The 21,482-nt window shown below is 45.0% G+C and overlaps 1 protein-coding gene and 1 long non-coding RNA gene across 3 annotated transcripts in view; one reads left to right on the top strand and one right to left on the bottom strand.

Moving 5' to 3' along the window:
- Armh3 (armadillo-like helical domain containing 3) overlaps window positions 1-21,482 on the bottom strand; it is a 181,958-nt gene that overhangs the window by 24,990 nt on the left and 135,486 nt on the right. For both annotated transcript variants that reach the window (XM_087559283.1, NM_001402549.1), the window contains 1 exon segment: window positions 5,777-5,855. In XM_087559283.1, the coding sequence (XP_087415409.1) occupies window positions 5,777-5,855 (79 nt within the window).
- Window positions 8,521-15,764, top strand: LOC147997136 (uncharacterized). Its single transcript, XR_015653453.1, has 2 exons — window positions 8,521-9,104; window positions 13,303-15,764. It is a non-coding gene; the product is annotated as an uncharacterized LOC147997136 (long non-coding RNA).

The raw sequence follows: 21,482 nt of genomic DNA on the forward strand, positions 1-21,482 counted from the left end.
TTTGTGATCAAATTAAAAACAAGTAATCAGGAAGAAACTCTGGGTATGATGGTGCATACATGTAACCACAGCATTCGGGAGGCAGAGGCAGGTGGATCTCTGTAAGTCAAACCAGCCAGAGTTATATAGTTACGTGCTACATTTTAAACATTGTCTGTTAAAAAAAAGGAGGGGGTGGGGGAGAATCTTGTGCACTGTGTATTCAGATGCTGATTTCTGTGCCCAGAGTTCAGGTTACAGTCTAGATGCTGGCATTGTCACGATTACTGAGCCATCTCCTGTATCTATGCTGTGTAAAGAATGTTCCCATTATGTCTGATTGGTTAATAAAGAGCGATCAGCCTATGGCTGGGCAGGAGAGCACAGAGAAGCCAGGACATCTGAGAGTCCCAAAGAGACAGAGTGGAAGGGGGGTGGGGAAGGGAAGAAGGTGTGGAGAGGCCAAGTGGAGGGACCAGGAGGAGAAGAAAGTGGCCAGGAGGCCAGTGACGCACCATGAGGAGTCTCCATGAGGACACATGGAACAGAAAGAATATGGACACGACAAAAAAAAAGGGGCTGGGGATTTAGCTCAGTGGTAGAGCGCTTACCTAGGAAGCGCAAGGCCCTGGGTTCGGTCCCCAGCTCCGGAAAAAAAAAAAAAAAAAAAGAATATGGACACGACTCAGATTAGAGGTAAAGGACCTTGTGGCTAGGTGGTAGGCAGCCTAACTGGGTTAGATTAGGATAGCAAGGGGGTGAAGAAAACCCCCCAAATTATTATTCTGGGGTGGTATTGGGGGGAAATCAGGCTGGCCTTAAACTCACAGAGCTCTGCCTGCCTCTGCCTCCCCAGTGCTGGAATTAGAGATGTGTGCCACTACACTCCACCAAGCTTCAGACTGTTTTGTGACCCAAGGACATGACATTCAAAACTCTGGGATTCTCCATTCTTCCTGACTTGTTCAGGTCCTAGTTTTGAGTATACTTTACAATTTATGTCTCTCTGTTAACTAAGCATATCCTTCCTCTTCTGAGTTACGTTGAGCTGGCCTTTCCTCCCTGTCTTACGAGCACAACTGCAGATTCCTTGCTTACACCGTTGGCTGCCATCTCTCTCTCTGGAATTATCTTCTTTCATATGTGTGGGTGTTTGCCTGCATGGATGGACCACATGCAAGCCTGCTACTCACAGAGGCCAGAAACAGGTACGGGATCCCCTTGAACTGGAGTTACAGAAGTTGTGACAACACCTACAGTGTAGGTGTTAACCTTGGGACCTCTGGAAGAGCAGCCAGTGCTCTTAACTGCTGAGCCAGCTCCCAAGGCCCCAAGGATTTTTCTTAAACACCAAGTGGGATCTGCTGCACGATGCATTCCCAGGCACCAGGAGGCCTGCAGCTTGCCTGGGCTACACAGCAAGTTAAAGAACAATCTAAGCAAATTAGTAAGACCCTATCAAGATAAAAACTAGCAAGGGGGGCTGGGGCCACAGCTCAATGGCAGAACACTTGCTTAACTAAGTGTGTGAACCCCTGGGTCTCACCATTACGTGCCTTCAGCCCACATTTATTTAGTACAGATAAAGCAGTCACTGAAATGTTTCAAGGAAACAGGCTGTTTAGCTCAACTACCTTATGGGAATGAAAACCGGGCCAGGGCAGTAGTGGGGGAAGACAACTCACAATGACTTAAAGGGCAATGTCTGAAGCTGCTCCTTTTGCGTCCTTTTAAAAGGATGGAGTTCTAGAAATGAACACCAAGGAAGGCCGACGCAAACCTCATGAAGTCAGAAGTTCTTTTGCTGACATGCATTTTGACAGCGACTCACTCTACAGCCTGAGCTGACCTCACGCAGCCATCCTTCATGCTGGGATTACAGGCATGAGGAACAGTGACATCATCTTTTAAAAGATCTTACTTCTTGATGGTCAAGTTTCCCAGTACAGCAAATGGTTCTACTAGGTAGGCACGAATGTTTGCTACCGAGCTACCCGGGAGAGAGACAGGAGCTAAATCCCAGCCGAGGGTAGACAATTAGCCTGAAGAGCAATTTTTCTCCAACTGTTCTAGAAATAACCATACCTCTTAGTTTCACTATTGATGGTGCACTCCCTTTTGTTTGTTTTGTTTGAGACAAGGTCTTATGTGGCAATGGCTGTCCTAGATTCCATTATGTAGACCAGGCTGGCCTTAAACTCAGAGATCTGCCTGCCTCTGGTATTAAAGGAGGACACCACTACATACAGCAGGGATTACAACAATGCCTAGTATGTTCAAAACATTTAAACTTACAAAATAAATAAATCTCCCCAAATCCTTACAAACCTAGGTAACCATGGTAGCCTCCTGGTTCTAATACCAGCACCTGGGAGGCTGAAGCAAGAAGATTCTATGAGCTGAAGGCCAGCCTGGGCTACACAGTGAATTCCAGGTTAGTCCAGGCTAACCCTGTCTTTAAAAAAGGAAGAAAAAAAAAAGATTCATCCCAGTATTCCAGAGGCTGAGGCAGGCCAATATCTGTGAGGCCAGCCTGGTCTACAAATTGAATTACAGGACAACCAAGACTGTTACACAGAAAAATCCTGTCTCGAAGCCCTCCACTCCCCAAAAAAGGATTCACAAATCTTTTCTAGAACAAAATGGAAGGCTGGCAGGTAGAGCTAACAAAGAGCCTGCCCTGTCCGTCTAACTTAACTGATGCTATTAACTCCTGGGAATGCCTATTAACAGGCTTTAGGCTTTCTCTTAGAAGGACTTTAGAATCTGCTAGAGATTAAAATCCTGTTTTGTTTAGCTCTTTTTTCTTTTCCCTCCCTACTAACATAGCTGCTAACAGCTGCAGGGCCTTACTGCTGTCAAAGCCAGCTCTTTGGGAAGTGTAAATCCTCTCGACTTTCTGACATTAGTATTAATGTTCATAAGTAAAGGGAGAGAAGTACTCCACATGTTGGAGACAGACAAGGGAGTCAGATGCTTCTAACCTGATAAAAACAAGTGCATTTGCTGTTACAGACAGGGAGGGGGGAAGGGAGAGGAAGGGGAGGGGGAGAGGGGGAGAGCGCCATTACTGAGCAGCCTTCCGAGGCAGTTGGGGAAGAGAAACTCTATTCTGCGATCAGGGTCCTGGGGTAACAGTGCTCTGTGAGAGGAAATGAGCGCATAATAACCAGGGCTGCAGAGATTACACTTGGGCTTTTCACCAATGAGCCTCATCGCCCTCTGTACTGTCACAGGCATGTAACTGCTACAAAGCAAATGGACACTGAGGACCCCTTCTCTTTGTGGTGCTGGGAATGAAACAGCACATCACACATGTCAGACGAGCATCACAAGCACACTATCCCCAGCCCTCTTCCCTGTTACTGAATCAGCTCAGCTCCTTTCCCTAGGAGCCACCTCTCTGCTGGCTCAAGGAACACTTTTCTCATCACTTTCAACCCTGAATGGAGGTGAAAGGGCATGAGGATACAGCTTGTCAGTTTTCCCCTTTCTGACTTTCTCATGCACCACATGGTTTTGTTTTTTGTTTGTTTGTTTGTTTTTGTTTTAAATTATTATTGGCTGGTGGCTGCTACTTCTAGAGAAAAATGTCAGCTGTCCTTCCCAGGCTGCTGTGCATGGCTTTCAGGCTACCCAAAGCTTAGAGTGGTAGGAAGACCATCTTGTTCCCTTAACATACAGAACATAATACACAGACGTTCTGTATAAAAATGATACACAGACAGCTCCAGTATCAAAGGAACAGGAGTCTGCTCTGCTTCACAGGCAGAGGGAAAAAGAAAATGTTAGCCATTTATAAAGGCAGCTTTAAGTGTGAGGATGGAGCCACACAGCTGGCTTCACAAAAGAGAACAAATATTGAATAGGAAACAACTGACAGATTAATAGAGCTCCATCCATCTGGCTGCAGAAAGAGCCGCTGGGGGGAGTACTGAGAAGGCTCTGTTAGAAAAAAGCTTGCCTGCTGCCTCGCTGGGAGAAACGAGTACCTCTCAAGAAGGCTGGAACACATGGTCACACACAGTTGCTGGCTGGTCCTGTTCCTTAGAAAACTCACAAGAGGGGCTGGGGATTTAGCTCAGTGGTAGAGCGCTTACCTACCTAGGAAGCGCAAGGCCCTGGGTTTGGTCCCCAGCTCCGAAAAAAAGAACCAAAAAAAAAAGAAAAAGAAAACTCACAAGAGCTACAAGGATGCACTGGCAAGAAAGGGAGACCAGAACATACGAGGTTTGGGATTCATCCCTTGGCTTCTCCAACTCAGAAGAAGGATGACATGCAAGAAAGGAGATTCAGGTACGTATGTATCCACGTATGTGTGTATGTATGTGTGTATGTATGTATGTATGTGTGTGTGTATGTATGTATGTATGTATGTATTTAGTGTGGGTGTGTGCAAGTGAGCATGTGTGGAGGACAGGTTCACAACCTGTGTCTTCAACTGCTTTCTACCTTCTGTGTGTGTGTGTGCTGGGGTCTCTCACTGAGCTTAGAGGTCACCTGTTCAATTAGACGGGCTAGCTAGCAAGCTCTAGGAATCCACCCACCTCTGCCTTTTTCATGTTGGAATTACAGGCACACCTAGCTTTTTTGTGTGTGCTCGGGGACTGAGCTTGGGCTCCCTTGCTTGAACAGCAAGCACTTCACCCAAATAAGCCATCCCCTCAGCAACTCAGTTTGTGCTTTTGACATAAGACTCGAAAGCCTTCAATGAAAGAGCAAGGTAAAGGCAGGAGGTCAGGAGTGAAAGGTCATCCTCAGCTACACAGGGAGTTTGGCCATATACACGAGTTAAATTCTTATAGCCAACATAGGCATGTGAGCCTGGTTTCACGTCTTCTTTTTCTTTTAGCAGCAGTTTTTTTTTTTTTGTTTTGTTTTGTTTTTTGGTTCTTTTTTTCAGAGCTGGGGACCGAACCCAGGGCCTTGCGCTTCCTAGGCAAGCGCTCTACCACTGAGCTAAATCCCCAACCCCGCAGCAGTTTTATATAACGTTATCAAGCAGTTTTATATACTTATCAAGCTATTAATAAAGATTCTTACCCAGAGAGAGAGAGAGAGAGAGAGTGCGGGAGTGAGAGCGCTCAGATGAAACAGTAGGTTCAACTCCATGCCATGCTGAATGCCATCTGTACTTTTACATGGTGTAGAGCCCAGCACAAGTGCTAGCTGAGAAGAGGAAATCAGGCCAAACAAACGTGCAGGGCTATCTGCATCCTCGACTCAGTTGCTAGCACAGAAAACCCTGCTCGGAAATAACTGCTCAGGCAAAGAGAGCACAGCCACTAAGGAAAACGAGCTCTCAATTAAAGCTTATGCTTTCCATTCATTCCTAACTTATCATGCCTTACTTTTTTTTTTTTTTTTGATTTGTTGGCGTGCAGCGCAGACTGTGGCTGCCTCACTGTGTAACCAAGGATAACTCTACTCCTGCTTCCAGGTACTGGGATTACAGGTATGCATCATGATGTTGACTTTTCTGACTTTCAGAATCAAAATCACTGTGACTGAGAGCTTAACAATGAAGGCCTTGTCACCTGCTCTAAGACAGTAATGCATCAAGTTTCACCTCATGCTTGATACAATTAAACCCTTCAGATGGCACGAGTGAAGGAGGTATTAATGGCTTTAAAGAACCAGCAAGCAATCTTGCACTAACTCTTCCCACCAGCCTGGTTTTACCACCCCACCACTACCCTTGCTCAAAGCTCAGTAACAGAGTCCCATTACTAGAAAAAAAAAAGAGCCATGAGATCCTCCTCACCATGAGGTCAATGTGGGGAGAGCAGTGACTTACCTGTTCCTCTGAGAGTTGAGAGATGTGGTTCACAGCAGCGTAGGACTCAATTTTGGGAGTAAAGTGACTGACGATGGCTCTGAAATAAAGAATTAACATTACTATGGTCCCAGACGGAAGAAAATGATAATCCAGTTAATAACTAGCAGTAGCCTTGGGTTTATCTGTGTCAACTTGACATAAGCCACAGTGTCAATCAAGAAATGCCTCCATCACACTGGCCTCTAGGCAATCCTTAAGGAAATCTCTTTGATTAATGATTATTGATGCGGGAGAGAAATGCCACTCCTGGACAGGTGGTCCTGGACAGGGTAAGAAAACATGCTGAAGGACCAGAGAGATGCCTCAATGGTCAAGATCGATTGCTTGTTCTTACAAAGAACCCGGGTGAGCTCCTAGCAGCCACACTGGGTACCTCACAACTGTCTCTAACTCCAATTTTAAGGGAGCTGACACCCTCTTCAGGCCCCCAAGGACACTGCACGTGCTTGGTATATACATGTAGGCAAGCGCGCGTGTGTGTGCGCGTGCACACACACACATACACAAGAGAGAGAGAGAGGGAGAGAGAGAGGGAGGGAAAGAGGGAGAGAGAGAGAGAGAGAGAGAGAGAGAGAGAGAGAGAGAGTGAGTGTAAGTAAGCAGTGAGAAGAAAGTCAGTAAGCAGCACCCTCCACGGTCTGTTTCAGCTCCTGCCTCAGGTTCCTGTCTTGAGTTCCCACTCTGACTTTGTTCTGAGGGAGTGACCTAGGAGCTATGAGATGAAATAAACCCTTTTCTCTCCAAGTTGCTTCAAACCACAGTGTTAATGACAACATGAGGACAAGGACAACTGTCCTCTTCCTAAGCATGAGTTATAAATGATATGAAGTGGGGAGGATTTAACAACCCACTGAAGAGTAGAATCAGATGCCTCTGATATGGAAATGAGCTACAGAGGAGAACATATAAAAACAAAAACCTAGCATGGATGAAAAAGGTCCTGGAGGTGTCCACTAGGGGGCCACAGTGTTCCAATTAGAAGGAGGCGTACAGGCGGGTACTCTGAAGCTGGACCAACATGTAGACAAAATACAGTCTCTGAGGAAGCTAAGCTTTGCCAAAGCTGACATTCAGTCTTTTTTTTTTTTTTTTTTTTTTTTTTTTTTGGTTCTTTTTTTCGGAGCTGGGGACCGAACCCAGGGCCTTGTGCTTCCTAGGTAAGCGCTCTACCACTGAGCTAAATCCCCAGCCCCGACATTCAGTCTTTATGCTTGTTAGTATTAGTCCCAAACCATAATCTAAACTACAAAATCAATCACTTGATCACATCTAAAGTCACCACATCCGGTTAAATTCACCTTTCAAAAAAAAAAATCTCTGAGGGCCTGGAGAAAAAGTGTGTGTTAAGCAAACATGAGAACCTGAGTTCAGAGCCCTAGCACCAATATAAAAGTTGAGCACAGGGGTTGGGGATTTAGCTCAGTGGTAGAGCGCTTGCCTAGGAAGTGCAAGGCCCTGGGTTCGGTCCCCAGCTCCAAAAAAAAGAACCAAAAAAAAAAAAAAAAAAAAAAAAAAGTTGAGCACAGTCATGTGCCTGAGTCCCCAGATTGTGTGTGTGTGTGTGTGTGTGTTCATGCAGAGACAGAGGGCTGGGTAGCCAACCAGTGTAGTGAAACATAATGAACTCCAGATTCAGTGAGAGGAGATCATGTTTTAAAAATTTAGGTTCCCATGGGTACAATAGTGTCGTGAACAGGAAGGGTGGGTAACTACTATCTGCTTGGTTACTTGCTGCACAGATGGAAACACATGTCTAGTTCTGTAAATTAAGAGCCAAGGTTGAAGAGCTCAGAAGACCCAGGGATGAGCCGCCGCCTACTACTACTACTACTACTACTACTACTACTACTACTACTACTATTGTTTAGCTCAATGAAAATGTCAAGCTGCCCTACAAATCTGTAGGTCTCAACCACGGATTAGTGTAGCTCTCAGACCTCCTCAGAGAAGAAACTCACACTAGGTCAAGCACAGAGAATCAGGGTCAGCAGAGTGCTCAGCCATTTATGGGACACATCTATATCACACCCCCTGCATTAGGTTCAAGGATCATTGTCGAAGACGGATGGGAAGACTCCAAGAGCCAGAGGTCAAGGAGGAGAGAGCGAAATACTATCTTCTGAGTCCTATCAGCCACGAGGTCCCAGCAGCCAGAGTTGCTGAACAAAATCCAGCCGCTCAGCATTTCAGCACAATCCCCCACTCCTGCCTGTGGAGTTGAACAGAGGATGGTTTCTGGAAAAGGGAGGGTTTTATTTAAGGATGTGGCTCCTGGTAACTTGGCCACACTCTGGTAATGGCCTCACACCCAGGAGTATATGGGCAGCACAAATTGTAGTCAATGGGTTATTAAAAAAATCAAAAAGAGGGAGGGGTTGGGGATTTAGCTCAGTGGTAGAGCGCTTGCCTAGCAAGCGCAAGGCCCTGGGTTCAGTCCTCAGCTCCGGGAAAAAAAAAAGAAAAAGAAAAAGAAAAAAGAGGATTATACCCCAACTCAAAGATAGGGGTGTATTAGGAAGGGGATGTGTATTTGGAAGGCAATGTGGATCTGGGAAAAGTTAGAGGGGAGAGTTGGGGGGTAAATATGATTGAAATGTACTATAAAATTCTCAAGGAATTAGAAAAAAAAATTAAAACATATATAGTGGAGAGGAGTTGATGAGGAGGGAGAAACATTTCTTCAGTGGTGTATTCACTGGTTAGGAGCCCATGATCCTATAAAATTACCTTCACCTGTGTCTATGTGAGCAGCCTAACTAAACTCGATGGGGTTACACATACCAAAAAAGGTCATTAGGGTAGAAAGGATCCATGGGAGTGAAAGCAGGGCAAGATAAGGTAACTGCGGCATGGGTATTACTAAAATACATCAAATACATGTGTGAAAATATCATAATAAAATCCATTATGTCAACATACACAAATAAAAATACAAAATTGTAGACAACATAGTACACAGAGACAATGTAGATTGTTCCTCACGTCCATTATGAATCCAGTGCAACTCTTCCCCAGATGCAATTCCCAGGTCTAAGATATATCACACGGATGAAACATACACAAGTCTTCTATGAAACAATAAATAAGTCACGGTTTTCATCCAGCAGCCCAGAAGAGCACAACTGCTTCCGTTCCTGAGTTCCCTGGAGCAATCAGGCAGCCTCCAAGAGCAGCTATATGAACCCTTTGGGCAGGTGTGGCAGCAAAAAGCAAACGCCCAGTCTTATGCAGGTGACTGCCTGACCATGCTTAGAGCTTGCAACTTGAAGCTCCACCTTCAGAAGAGGTATAATGCTTAATTTCAACTGTGGTGATCAGGGAAAAGGTCTCCATTTTGTTTACTGGGTTTTGGTTATATGTAATGCTATTTCTCTTCACTACTAAAAAATCTGAATCTTATTTTTTCCCTGGAGGCCTAGGTAGAATAACACTGTTTCCATGAACAACACATAATGAAAACGAAAAACAAGAACAAACAAAAACAATCTCAAGGACTTTAGATGTAGAGAAAGAAGGCCCCAGTTGAAATCCTGATTCCTCACTGAGCCCTGAGGCACACACCTATAATCCTAGCACTCAGGAGGCTGAAGGTTTTTTTTTTTTTTCTTCTTTATTAACTTGAGTATTTCTTATTTACATTTTGATTGTTATTCCCTTTCCCGGTTTCCGGGCCAACATCCCCCTAGCCCCCCCTTCTATGTGGGTGTTCCCCTCCCCATCCTCCCCCCATTACTGCCCTCCCCCCAGCAATCACGTTCACTGGGGGTTCAGTCTTGGCAGGACCAAGGGCTTCCCCTTCCACTGGTGCTCTTATGAGGTTATTTATTGCTACCTATGAGGTTGGAGCCCAGGGTCAGTCCATGTATAGTCTTTGGGTAGTGGCTTAGTCTCTGGAAGCTCTGGTTGCTTGGCATTGTTGTTCATATGGGGTCTCGAGCCCCTTCAAGCTCTTCCAGTCCTTTCTCTGATTCCTTCAACGGGGGTCCCGTTCTCAGTTCAGTGGTTTGCTGCTGGCATTCGCCTCTGTATTTGCTGTATTCTGCCTGTGTCTCTCAGGAGAGATTTACATCCGCTTCCTGTCGGCCTGCACTTCTTTGCTTCATCCATCTTGTCTAATTGGGTGGCTGTATATGTATGGGCCACATGTGGGGCAGGCTCTGAATGGGTGTTCCTTCTGCCTCTGTTTTAATCTTTGCCTCCCTATTCCCTGCCAAGGGTATTCCTGTTCCCCTTTTAAAGAAGGAGTGAAGCATTCGCAATTTGATTATCCGTCTTGAGTTTCATGTGTTCTGTGCATCTAGGGCAATTCAAGCATTTGGGCTAATAGCCACTTACCAATGAGTGCATACCATGTGTGTTTTTCTGTGATTGGGTTACCTCATTCAGGATGATATTTTCCAGTTCCATCCATTTGAGGCTGAAGGTTTTAAGGCCAGCCCGAGTAAATGAGACTGGTTCAAAAATACAGGATTGGGATGGATCTCAGCGGTAAAGCATCCCCCTAGCATGTCCGAGACCTTAGGTTAGATCACTCAGCAGTGGGGAAATCCTCACTCTTCTGCTGATTTGCTGTAAGAGTTAAGCACTGGTTTTTTCATGTTTTCTTGTATACCATCTCACTAACTTGCCCCAAAGGGTAGGTTAGAAGAGTGTGTGTATGTGTGAGTGTGAGTGTGTGTGTGTGTTTGTGTATGTATGCATGTGTCTCTGTGAGTATATGTGTCTGTATGTGAGTGTGTTTGTATATATGTGTATGTCTTTGTGTATGTATGTGTGTGTCTCTATGGGTGTATTTGTGTGTGTGTGTATGTGTTTCTGTGTTTGAATATGGGTGGATCTGTGTGTATGTGTGTGTCTCTGTTGGTGTGTCTGTATAACAGTGTGTGTGTGTGTGTGTGTGTGTGTGTTTTGCCACTGATTACCAGTAAGCTAAATCCTCATCTGTGCTTCTTTTTGTTTGTTTAGTTTTTCCTTTTAAGCAATTTCTCCTTTCCTTGACCATCCTGAGACATAGTATACAATATACTACAGAGTGTATTCCTGGGTACCTGGTGATTATAAGTGGGAAAAACATTCTATGCTTTTAAACACTCTTAAAAGTAGAAACCTTCCAACACACTGGCCTCTGAGAACAGGGGAAGGCATGACTGAATGGTGTGTGTCAGTTGATAAATTGTTTGTCTGAGGTTTAGTTATTTAATTTTACACTAACTTTTCTTTTCACCTTCACAACTTCACACACACTCCCATTTCATGCAATAATAAACTTCTTACCTTATGGAGCCAATGAATCTTTAGCCCATACAATTCAATAACAAAAGCAACAAAAAAAGCAATTTCCCTTGATGCCCGTTAACAGCGGTGCATTACAAGCCTCAGAGCCTCTGCTGATTAACATTTAACAAAATAAAACCGCAAATAAGAATTCCTCTCAACCTTTTCACTTTGAAACTATCTAATCACAAACTTCCTCAGCTGACCTGTTGGGCACTCCTCTACCTTACCCTCAGGCCTTGTGCACTCCTACCTGTGCCCTAGTGCACACTCCTGCCCCGGTGGCCATTCTTCCCAAGATCAAAGACCAAAATAAATAAGCAAGTGTGTACATTCTTAAAATTAAATGGAAAAAAGGAAACCTTAGTAGGAGAGGCATTTTGATGAATAGTGAAGAAAAAAGCGCATAGAAACCAAAGATGAGCGGCTAGGGATGTGGACATGGGGTGCAGGGTCGGGGATGTGGCTAAGTTGGTACGATGCTTAGCCAGCACGGAAGGAGCCCCAGTACCACATAAACTAGGTGTCTGTGACTCCAGAACGTGGCAGGTAGAGGCAGGAGGATCAGGAGTTCTGCAGTAAATATAAAAATAATCAAGGAAACAACACATTACACGCACATGTGAAAAGGTCACGATGAAGCTCCTTATGATATGTAATTAACATGATAAAAAAGGAGATGGGTAGGCATTCTGCCAGCTGACAAAAAGAATAAGCCATTGGCCAGGACGACAGTGGCTTGCTTTACTCACTGGTCCAAGCTTGTCAAGTGGCTTAGGAACCTATTAAAGCAACTGACTGGTTTAGGCAGTAGATCTGCTGGCTGAAAGGAGGGCACTGGGAATGAGCACCATTGACTGCATCCTAGCAGCTCATACCCTTTAATGGCTTGAGAAAGCGCTTTCCTGACTTCTAAGTGGGAATCACACGTGTCACTCCAGGGCTCTATTTGCCTTCTGTCTTCATTTCTCAGGTAAATGAAGGTTCACAACTCACTAAACCGGAAGCAGCAGGGGAGTAACGTGCGTGAACTACACAGGCACATGGTCTCTGGGTAGCTGCCCCTCTTCCAAAGCTTGTGCATGGCTGTCTAGTTGGGGACTTTAGGCTTTCTACCTTGATGCATGGCTTCATCTGCTGGAGATTTCTACCTCATTGCGGGCTGGAAATTAGGCAATAGCTTATAGCCACTTTCCTTGAAAAACGAGTTTGTGTATTCTTTTTTTCCTCTCTCTCTCTCTCTTTTTTTTTTTTTTCCAGAGCTGGGGACCGAACCCAGGGCCTAGCGCTTGCTAGGCAAGCGCTCTACCACTGAGCTAAATCCCCAACCCCGAGTTTGTGTATTCTTATTCCCTGTGTCTGGTGGAGAACAAGCTGAGTTCCAGTTCTTGTGTCCTCTAATCACAGATTTCAGCTGAGTAAGATGGACACCACAGCCTTCATACTTGGCTATACGTTATACTGCATCTCTTACATGGCTGTGCGAGGGGACAGACATGCTCTCCTGCTTTAGCAGCTAGCCTTACATTTGTTTCCAGTCTCTGCAATCAGTGAATATAGAGAATTAGCCACAGGAGCTGACAGGGCTGCCCCCTTTTGACGAAGGACATAAGTTACATACTCCTCTCAGACACGCCCACTTTCTTAGCAGATCTTTCCCCCAATAAATGAGCAGAATAAAATCTTCTGAAAGGGGGTTGGGGATTTAGCTCAGCGGTAGAGCGCTTGCCTAAGAAGCGCAAGGCCCTGGGTTCGGTCCCCAGCTCTGAAAAAAAGAACCAAAAAAAAAAAAAATCTTCTGAAAGATAAAAGACTCACGTGACAGACCCAACCTGCACACATTCTATTACTCTGTAATAGAGAGTTTTCCTTTCCTCCCTGTCTTTGACAGGATTTCTTTCTATAGCTCTGGCTGTCCTGGAACTCACTCTGTAGACCAGACTGGCCTTGAACTTACAGATACGCCCCTGCCTCTGCTAGAATTAAAAGTGTGTGCCACCACCGCCTTGCTCATTAAAATTACTAATTTTTAGATTTCATTTTGATTTTATGTGCACATTTTGCCTGCATGTATGTCTGTGTGAGCAAATGGATCCTCTGGAACCAGAGCTACAGACAGTAGCTGCCATGTGGGTGCTGGGGTTGAGCATAGGTTCTCTGGGAGAGCAGCCAGTTCTCTAACTGCTGAGCCGTCTCTGTCTCTATGGCAGGTCAGGAATAGCTCATGGGAAATGTTCTTGAGGCTGGAGAATAAAACCTTTGGAGTCTGGCCCTGGGTTTCCTATCTCTGGAAGCAAAGGTAAGGAAACAAAACAAGCCATTTGAAATTATATACTACATTCTTCTGTTTCTCTTGAGAAAATAAAGATACCTGGCAGAAATTCCCAAGAGTGAGAATCTGTTAAAAATCCCAGAAGCAACCTAATTTTAATTAATGGTAAACATTTTAACCTTTTGAATATGACTTGAACATGTTCCAAAACTGGCATAGGACAAAGGCTTGACATGCGCTAGTTACCTCTTATTCTCATTAGCCCAACCAATCTATTGTTATGAGAAAAAATTAAGCATGGAAAGGGAAGGAGGCCAGAAAATAAGGTTATCACCTCAAAAATGGAGGCAAATTTTGAGCAGTTTACAAACTGAGGACTGAGGAAAATACTCTGTGGGTCCTATACCTCATGAGACAAGGGGCAATCAGCTAACATATTCCTCAGATATACCTCTGTGCTCGACATCATTATTGGTGGTGCACGCCTTTAATCCCAGCACTTGGGAGCGGAAGGTAGTCAATCTCTGTGAGTTTGAGGCCAGCCTGGTCTACAGATGAGTTTCAGGATAGTTAGGGCTACACAGAGAAACCCTGTCTCCAAAAGCCAAAAACCAAAACCAACCAAACAAAAAAACCTCACTGTGAACAGAAGAGGAAGACAGCTATCAAGAGCTCTGTGCTACATGAGAGGGCCCAATGTTGTGCATAGAGAAAAGGGATAATGGGTCATACGGATCCCATACTGGTTCTCAAGGGCTCCAAGAAAAGAATGACATGAAAAGACATGGGAAGAGGTTTGTTTTCTATCCCAGGGGAGCCTTTTAGAACTCCTTAGGAAAGGCAATCATTGAGACTGCCAAAGTAATTAAGCAAGTGAGCACTTACCATAAAGCCCACATCAGTTAAGTGAGCAGAGATGAATCTTATTACAGTGCATTGTCAGCCCTGAGCCTGCAGGTGCTAACCACCGAGACGTGGTACAGCTCTGTCCTGAATGCTCTCCACTAAGGGTGACAGAGTGCTTTGCCCTTCCTGCCAGTTCTGAAGAGGGCTGTTGTCACCTGCTTTGGCAGTGACATATTTAGAATCCTGACACAGTGCTTTTCTGTAAGTCGGTATGGCTTCTGTGAGGTGGCTAGAAAAAGCAGTACAGGGTAAGGAAGATGGAGAGAGAGCAGAGGAGTCAGATGGGGCACTGCTAGTAAGGAACAGGGTGGTCTAGTAGACTAAGAACTAAATGGAGAACAAACTATAAGTAAGACTGCGTCAAAAGAGAAAACTTAATACTGTCTGTTGTAAACTACCTTCTTGGAAAAAGAAGCATTACCAAGGACACGTTTCACAATACTAAGGAAGCATCGACATCAGCATCACTAGTGAGCTGGTGTCAAAGACTCAGATTCTCAACAGCCTAATCAGTAGCACTAATAACCAACTGTTAACCGAGGAGACGGCCATTTATCCTAAGATTTGCAGATGGCACTGGAACACCTTTTGGTTCTATTTTGTCCTGTGACTAGTTTGGTGAGCTAACATGAAAGTTCAAAATGGACTAAATGACAGCTTATTGTCAGAGACTCAGCAACAGGAACTCTCCAAAAGGGAACAGCACAAAGTAACTGTGGAGACAAATTCAAACATCAATTAAACTCATTGTAAAAACCCTATCAAAGACCATGTCTATTACTCCAAGGAGAAAGCCAGAGTAGACGGAGGTAGGCAAAGCTGGAGTCTAGAGGCCAATTCACATCGAACTCACTACGGAGCAGACCTGACAACACTGCTGGGTGACAGATGTGACACCAATTGGGTTACAGCATGAACCAGATGCTGGAGAGCTCACTGCACACACTGCACACCAGTTTCTCCTCTCTGAGGCCCTCAACGGGAGCAAACAGGGAGCTCTGGAAGAGAATGGTTTGCAGCCGCACCTTCTCCCACAGCTCTCTGTCCGCAGCAGGGCCTGCAGTTCCCCTTCAGTGCAGTGCAATGAGAAAAGCAGGAGAAGCTGTGTGGCTACTCCTCAGATCTAGCAGCGCTGCCCGGGAGAGGACTTAAGAGAATAAATTTGGGGCCCCGTTCTTTGACAGCACCTTCAGTGATATCCAGTAAAGCAAGGGTGAGAGCCGGCTCTAAACATTCATCATCATAGTGCAAGACGAAGGTCTTTAGGGGAGCATCTGTGGAATTCCAGAGTAAGAAACTGAAGCTGGGAGAAGGAGGAGGGTTGGCTCTGGCATCGTGTCTCTATGGGAGGCTGATGTAATTGTTTTATGTCCACGAACAGGCTATTAACTGTTTTCTTTCCAATGTATTAGGAAAGAAATGTATTTGGTGTGCTCTCCCCACCAAAGGTGAGGCTATAAAAGGAAAAAATAAACATGGTTTGAGAACTTTGAAGAAATAACTTTTGTATTTTCTTCTCCTTCACTGCAATACTGCTTTCTACACAGTGAAGGAGCACTGTTCCCAGGACAAAGGCCTGTGGTGTCTGAGGTGAAGGGCTGCTGGTGCCATCAGAGACTCTCGTTCATTCAGACTGTGTTGACAGATGTGTGAACACCCGCCATGTGCAGGTACCATCAGGAGAAACAGAGAGATGATTCCAGAGATCCAGGAGCATACAGGGTCCTGAGAGGGACACACACCAGACACTATGTCACTGGGATGTGCTAAGGACTAAGACAAAGAATAACAAGGTTCCACGGAGGCAGAGAGCAGGAGCACTTGGCCTCCCTTTAGGGAAGGCATGTGGAAGGCTGGTGCTTAAGTAGTCTAAAACCACAGTGGCTTTAATCAGGCATTGAAGGACACTTTCTTACAGGGTTAGAGACTCTGTATTAATAACATTAGAACAGGTTTGCTAATAAGTTAGATTTATACATCTAATAAATAGTTAAAACTGTCCACTAAACTACACAGGAAATGTGTACTTTCTTACCTAAGGTCTTACTTTAAACTTCCTCTAGCCATAAGACCTCTGCCTACGGTGTTGTCTGTTCAGTGCTCACTCAGACAGTGCAGACTTAGTGCAGCTCCAGAAGATCCAATGCATCTGGCCTGCACAGGAGCCTGTACTCATGTGCAATACCTACACACACCAAAGAAGCAGTTGCAGTGCTGGAGGGATGGATGGCTCAGTGCTTAGTGCACAGGACTCTTGCAGAGGGCTGAGTTCAAGTGCCAGAACTCATTCTGGACAGTTCATAGCAGTAACCCCAGCACCATAGGCTCCGGCAGGCAACTGCAACTCACACGCACATCTTCCACTCATATACACATAATTCTAAATAAAAATAAAGGCATCTTTTTGTTTGTTTGTTTTTTGAGACCGGGTTTCTCTGTGTAGCCCTGGCTGTCCTGGAACTTACTCTGTAGACCAAGCTGTCTTCAAACTTAGAGACTCACCTGCCTCTGCCTCCTTAGTGCTGGGTTTCAAGACATGTGTGATTACACTAATTTTCTCTGGTTCTCTGTGGACTTATAAGAGTAGATATTTGGAAGGTGGCAAGATGGCTCACCAGGTGTGATGCTTAGTTTTGGGTTTCTTACAATTACTTGTTTATTGTGTGTATATTAGAGTACGTATGTATGTGAGGGTCAAAAGGTAACTTAAAGTCCTGGGGACATCAAGCTCAGGCTATCACATTTGGTGGCAAAAGCTTTTTCTCATAGGCTCATTTTGCTGGCCCTGATGTTTAGTTCTGATTGTCAACTTGTTATAGTCCAGAATCATCTGGAAAAATTCTCAGTGAGATAATATTTAGATTAGGTTGGCCTATGGACATGCTCATGAGGGATTTTCTGTAATTGCGGTGGCTTGAATGTGAAAATACTGTTCCCTAGGCTTGGGTCTTGGACCACATAGATGGCTGAGCAGAATCATGCACACATTCATTCTCTGGCTGTTGGGTGTTTTTGGGGAGGGTTGCAGAGACTCACGAGGAGGCACCTGTCTGCCTCCCAAGTGCTAGAATTACACTGTGCGCCCGCCAGCGCTCTCCCTGCTCTTTACTGTGGACATAACTAGCGGCTTTGACTCCTGCCCTGAGTTCCATGAAGTCGTGGACTAGAACCAGGGATTGAGAGCACATAGAACTTTTCTCCCTTAAAGTTGGTTTGTCAGGGTGAGTCGTCACAGCAACTAACGGAAAACTGACACAAGCAGGTACAGTCTTATCCCCAAGCCTGAGGACCTGGATTTGACCTCTCAAACTGACCGGGTAGAAGCCGCCTTCTGATTTCCACAGGTGTGTCCTCCCCCACCTCTCAATAAACTGAATTAAAAAAAAATGTAAAGAAGTATACCTGGGAAGGTCCTCAGTGAATGCTGACAGAGGAGCGCTGACTTTAGAAAGAACCTCGGCAAACATCTCACTGCTCTTGGCAGTAAGATGTCTAGACACCTAAGCCAGTGAGTGGCCCATGACAGCACAGAGCCCACAAACTCCTTCTGCAGGGCTGCTAGTTTACATAAATGACAGAAACCGAGCATTTAGCCAACAAAGGTTTCTAAAGGCACTCTTAAAATCGCTTATAATTCAGGAAATCGGCAAAGATTAAAAACAGCATTAACTGCCTTACTTTGTTGCTTAAAAGCACATGCAAAATAAGCAGTGCTCCCAACCACCAATAATCCGCTTCACAGAAGCTGTCTCGAAGCCTCCATCTGGATAATTAAAACTTCCCTGCTCTTCTCTCTAACTCTGGAGCGACTGGAAGCCAGTAAACTCTACTGTATTGGGATAAACAATTCAATTCACCACCAAGAAAGGAGTCTGGTGACAACTCCAAAACACACGTCACACCTTGGCTACACTGGGTGAGTACAGGGCCTGTCCGTGCTCACTACATCTGCCTACTGAGATCTGTGCAGACCTTTATAATGAAGCCTCCAGATACTTCTATGGAGCATCGTCACAGGGAGTGTGCTTTAATTTTTTTCTTACTTTAAGATTTATTTAGGGGCTGGGGATTTAGCTCAGTGGTAGAGCGCTTACCTAGGAAGCGCAAGGCCCTGGGTTCGGTCCCCAGCTCCGAAAAAAAAAGACCCCCCCAAAAAAAAGATTTATTTATTTTTATTTTATAAGCATGAGCATTTAGCCTGCATATATTCTGGGTATCACGTGACTGTTTGGGGCCAGAAGAGGCCAGAGGAGGGTGCTGGGAATTAAACCTAGGCCCTCTGGAAGAACAAGTGCTCTTCACTGCTGAGCCGTCTCTCCAGCCTCCTGTAAGCATTTCTTGATATCTCAGTTTTCTTTCTCCAGTCTAAGGTAAGGTTGGCCAGGTCCCTTAGTGACTCTGAAACACAGTACTTTGGTTACTTTTCTACCGCTGTGATAAGACACCATGACTGAGGTAATTTATAGAAAATAAGTGTATTTGGGATTTAAAGTTTCAGAGAATCATGACCATGGCCAGGAGAATGGCAGCAGGCAGGTAGGCCATGGTACTGAAGCAGTAGCTGAGAGCTCACATCGTGAGACACACCGAGAGAGAGAGAGAGAGAGAGAGAGAGAGAGAGAGAGAGAGAGAGAGAGAGAGAGAGAGCGAGCACACTGGCAACGGCATGAATCTTTTGAAACTGAAAGCCCACCCCAGTGACACACATCTTCTAACAAGGCCACGTTTCCTAATTCTTTCCAGACAATTCCACCAAGTGGAGACCGAGTATTCAAATATATACTCAAACCATATATATATATTCTCAAACCATCAGTCATAAAGACCCTAAAAGAGGAAACAACTCTAGCTCTACATGCATTGTACTGTGGGGCTGGTAGGCTGTGCGACCAAGGGAGCCAGTCTGGAGCAAGAGTGAGGTTGAGATGTGTCTAATCCCCAAAAATCTTGTCCTGAGAGCAGCAGGAGTAGGACTGCTTCCTTCCTGCCCTGGGCCTGCATGTTCTAGAGCATGTAGCCTTGTGATCCTGAGGTAGTCAGGTAGCCTGGTGGTCAGATACAGGTTAAACTTCCTTTCTCCTTATAAGCCTATGTCCAGCAAGCACCTGGAATTCTTCTTGCAAATGAAGCATTCCTTGGCACACCAGGCTCCAGCCAATGATGTACACTCATCCCCAAACCCCTACCCACCCCCTAAGGTTTATACCCCCCAATAAAGAGAGCTTCTTCCCTGAGAACTGTCCCTGGAGGAGGCTGTTTCTCCCGCACTCCACTGACTCAGATCCTGCCGAACCCGCCTGTCCCAGCTAAGCTTCATTCCCTCCAGCCCAGCCCTGGGTGCAATGTGCTTGGGTGTCTCATGGGGAGACGCAGACCCAGGGTGGCATTGCACTGTACCATTCTATGCTAGGAACAGAGGTCACTGAAGTAAACACAGACAACAGAAATCAGGGCTCCTGTCCTTAGGAAATGGTCAGTGGTGACCAACAGACATAGGAAGAGCCACCTCAATGTGACAAAGGCTTTAAGTGAGAACTAGACAAGGTCCTGTGGCAATGCAGGTGTGAATCATTGTGCGACAAAGAATTCAGGATGTTTTTAAGAACAGTAATCACTGAGTGATTTTGAAACATAAATAGAATTTTGTTGGATAAAAAGACTGGCAAAGCCTTCTGGCAAAAGCTTACACATAGCTATTGTGAGACTCTTGGGCCAAGTCTAATCTGCCCATACTTTGGGACAGACAAAAGACTAAGGGTAAGAAGTAAATTAGGATCACCTGTGGAAAATATGGACATTATCCTATCAATGACGGAGAGGGAAGGGACACTTAAAACCCAGAATCTTTCTAATGAGGTATTTCAGGCATAGGAAGAGAACATACTGAAACCCTCAAACATGGGGCTAGCATCTATGCCTCATCAGTGGAAAGACCTACACTTCTCCAGTCCTTGTAACTGAACAGACTAGATGATGGCCACTACAACAGGATAAAAGGAATATTCTGAAACGGCTTGCTCTAGGTGGAAGGCTGCAAGGCCTTCCATAAAAACAGTGGCTGTAGGAATGGAGAGGAAATTCAAAGAACCTATTGATTGAGGGGAACAAAGAAAGAAAAATCTTGTCACTTTTGAGATTTCTACTTTAGGCACTGAACAGCTAACAGCACCATTAGCTGAGACAATGCAGGGGAGGAAATGATCCTGGGAAGTCAAGACCTAGTTTTTATAAGGTCATGTTGAAGGACTGTGAGGCGCATTAGGTAGCGTATGAAGTTCAAGAGGCAAGGCTGGTAGTGCAGACTGGGAAGGTTGCTCACCTGGGGAACTACAGAGAATCGAATGTGTGGACAGAAAACAACTAAGGACATAATAAAAACAACGGTGCTCTACTAGTTAACATTCGTCTCTCCACTTTAGGGTGGAGGGAAACCAGCTGCACACCCCAGGATACCAGGGACTTTCTAACTTTGAACTATTTCTGAACGTTACTCTGCCTGTCTAGACTGATACCTCCTGCTTGAAATAAAATAGTTAGAGATGAAAGACCGGTTTGTGCCCTAGACCTCAGAGATACCAAGTTGTGCTTCAGATATCTAGCAAAGGGGAGACGAAATGACATCCTGCTCAACAAGGAAATAAGTCCGTGTCTTCTAAGTGTAGCCTGCTTACGGATATATTCAAATTTCCCATACTTTCTGAGTCTGACCCATTGCATTTCTAGAGCTATAGAACAGTGCTTTTCTTTCTTCCTTTTAAAGAAATTTCTGAGTTGCGACCCTAATTACTTTTTATTTTGTTTGCAATGGGGTTTGTATCCATTACTATTCTCATTCACTGTCATGAAGTACCTGACAAGGGTTTATTTGGCTCAAGGTGGATGGGGTGACATGATTCAACACAGAGGAAAGCCATGGAGCAAAGGTTTCAGGTGGCTAGTCACACTGCCTCGGTGGTCAGTTCTCCTTTTCTCTCAGTCTAAGAGTCTGTCTTTAGAATAAGGTCACTGGGGGCTGGAGAGATGGCTCAGCGGTTAAGAGCACCAACTACTCGTCCAGAGATCCTGAGTTCAATTCCCAGCAACCACATGGTGGTTCACAACCATCTGTAATGAGATCTGATGCCCTCTTCTGGTGTGTCTGAGACAGTGACAGTGTACTTATATATAATAAATGAATAAATCTTTAGAATAAGGTCACTGATATTTGGGGTG

This window comes from Rattus norvegicus, chromosome 1, assembly GCF_021556685.1.
Source record: "Rattus norvegicus strain SHRSP/BbbUtx chromosome 1, alternate assembly SHRSP_T2T, whole genome shotgun sequence".
Lineage (NCBI taxonomy): Eukaryota > Metazoa > Chordata > Mammalia > Rodentia > Muridae > Rattus > Rattus norvegicus.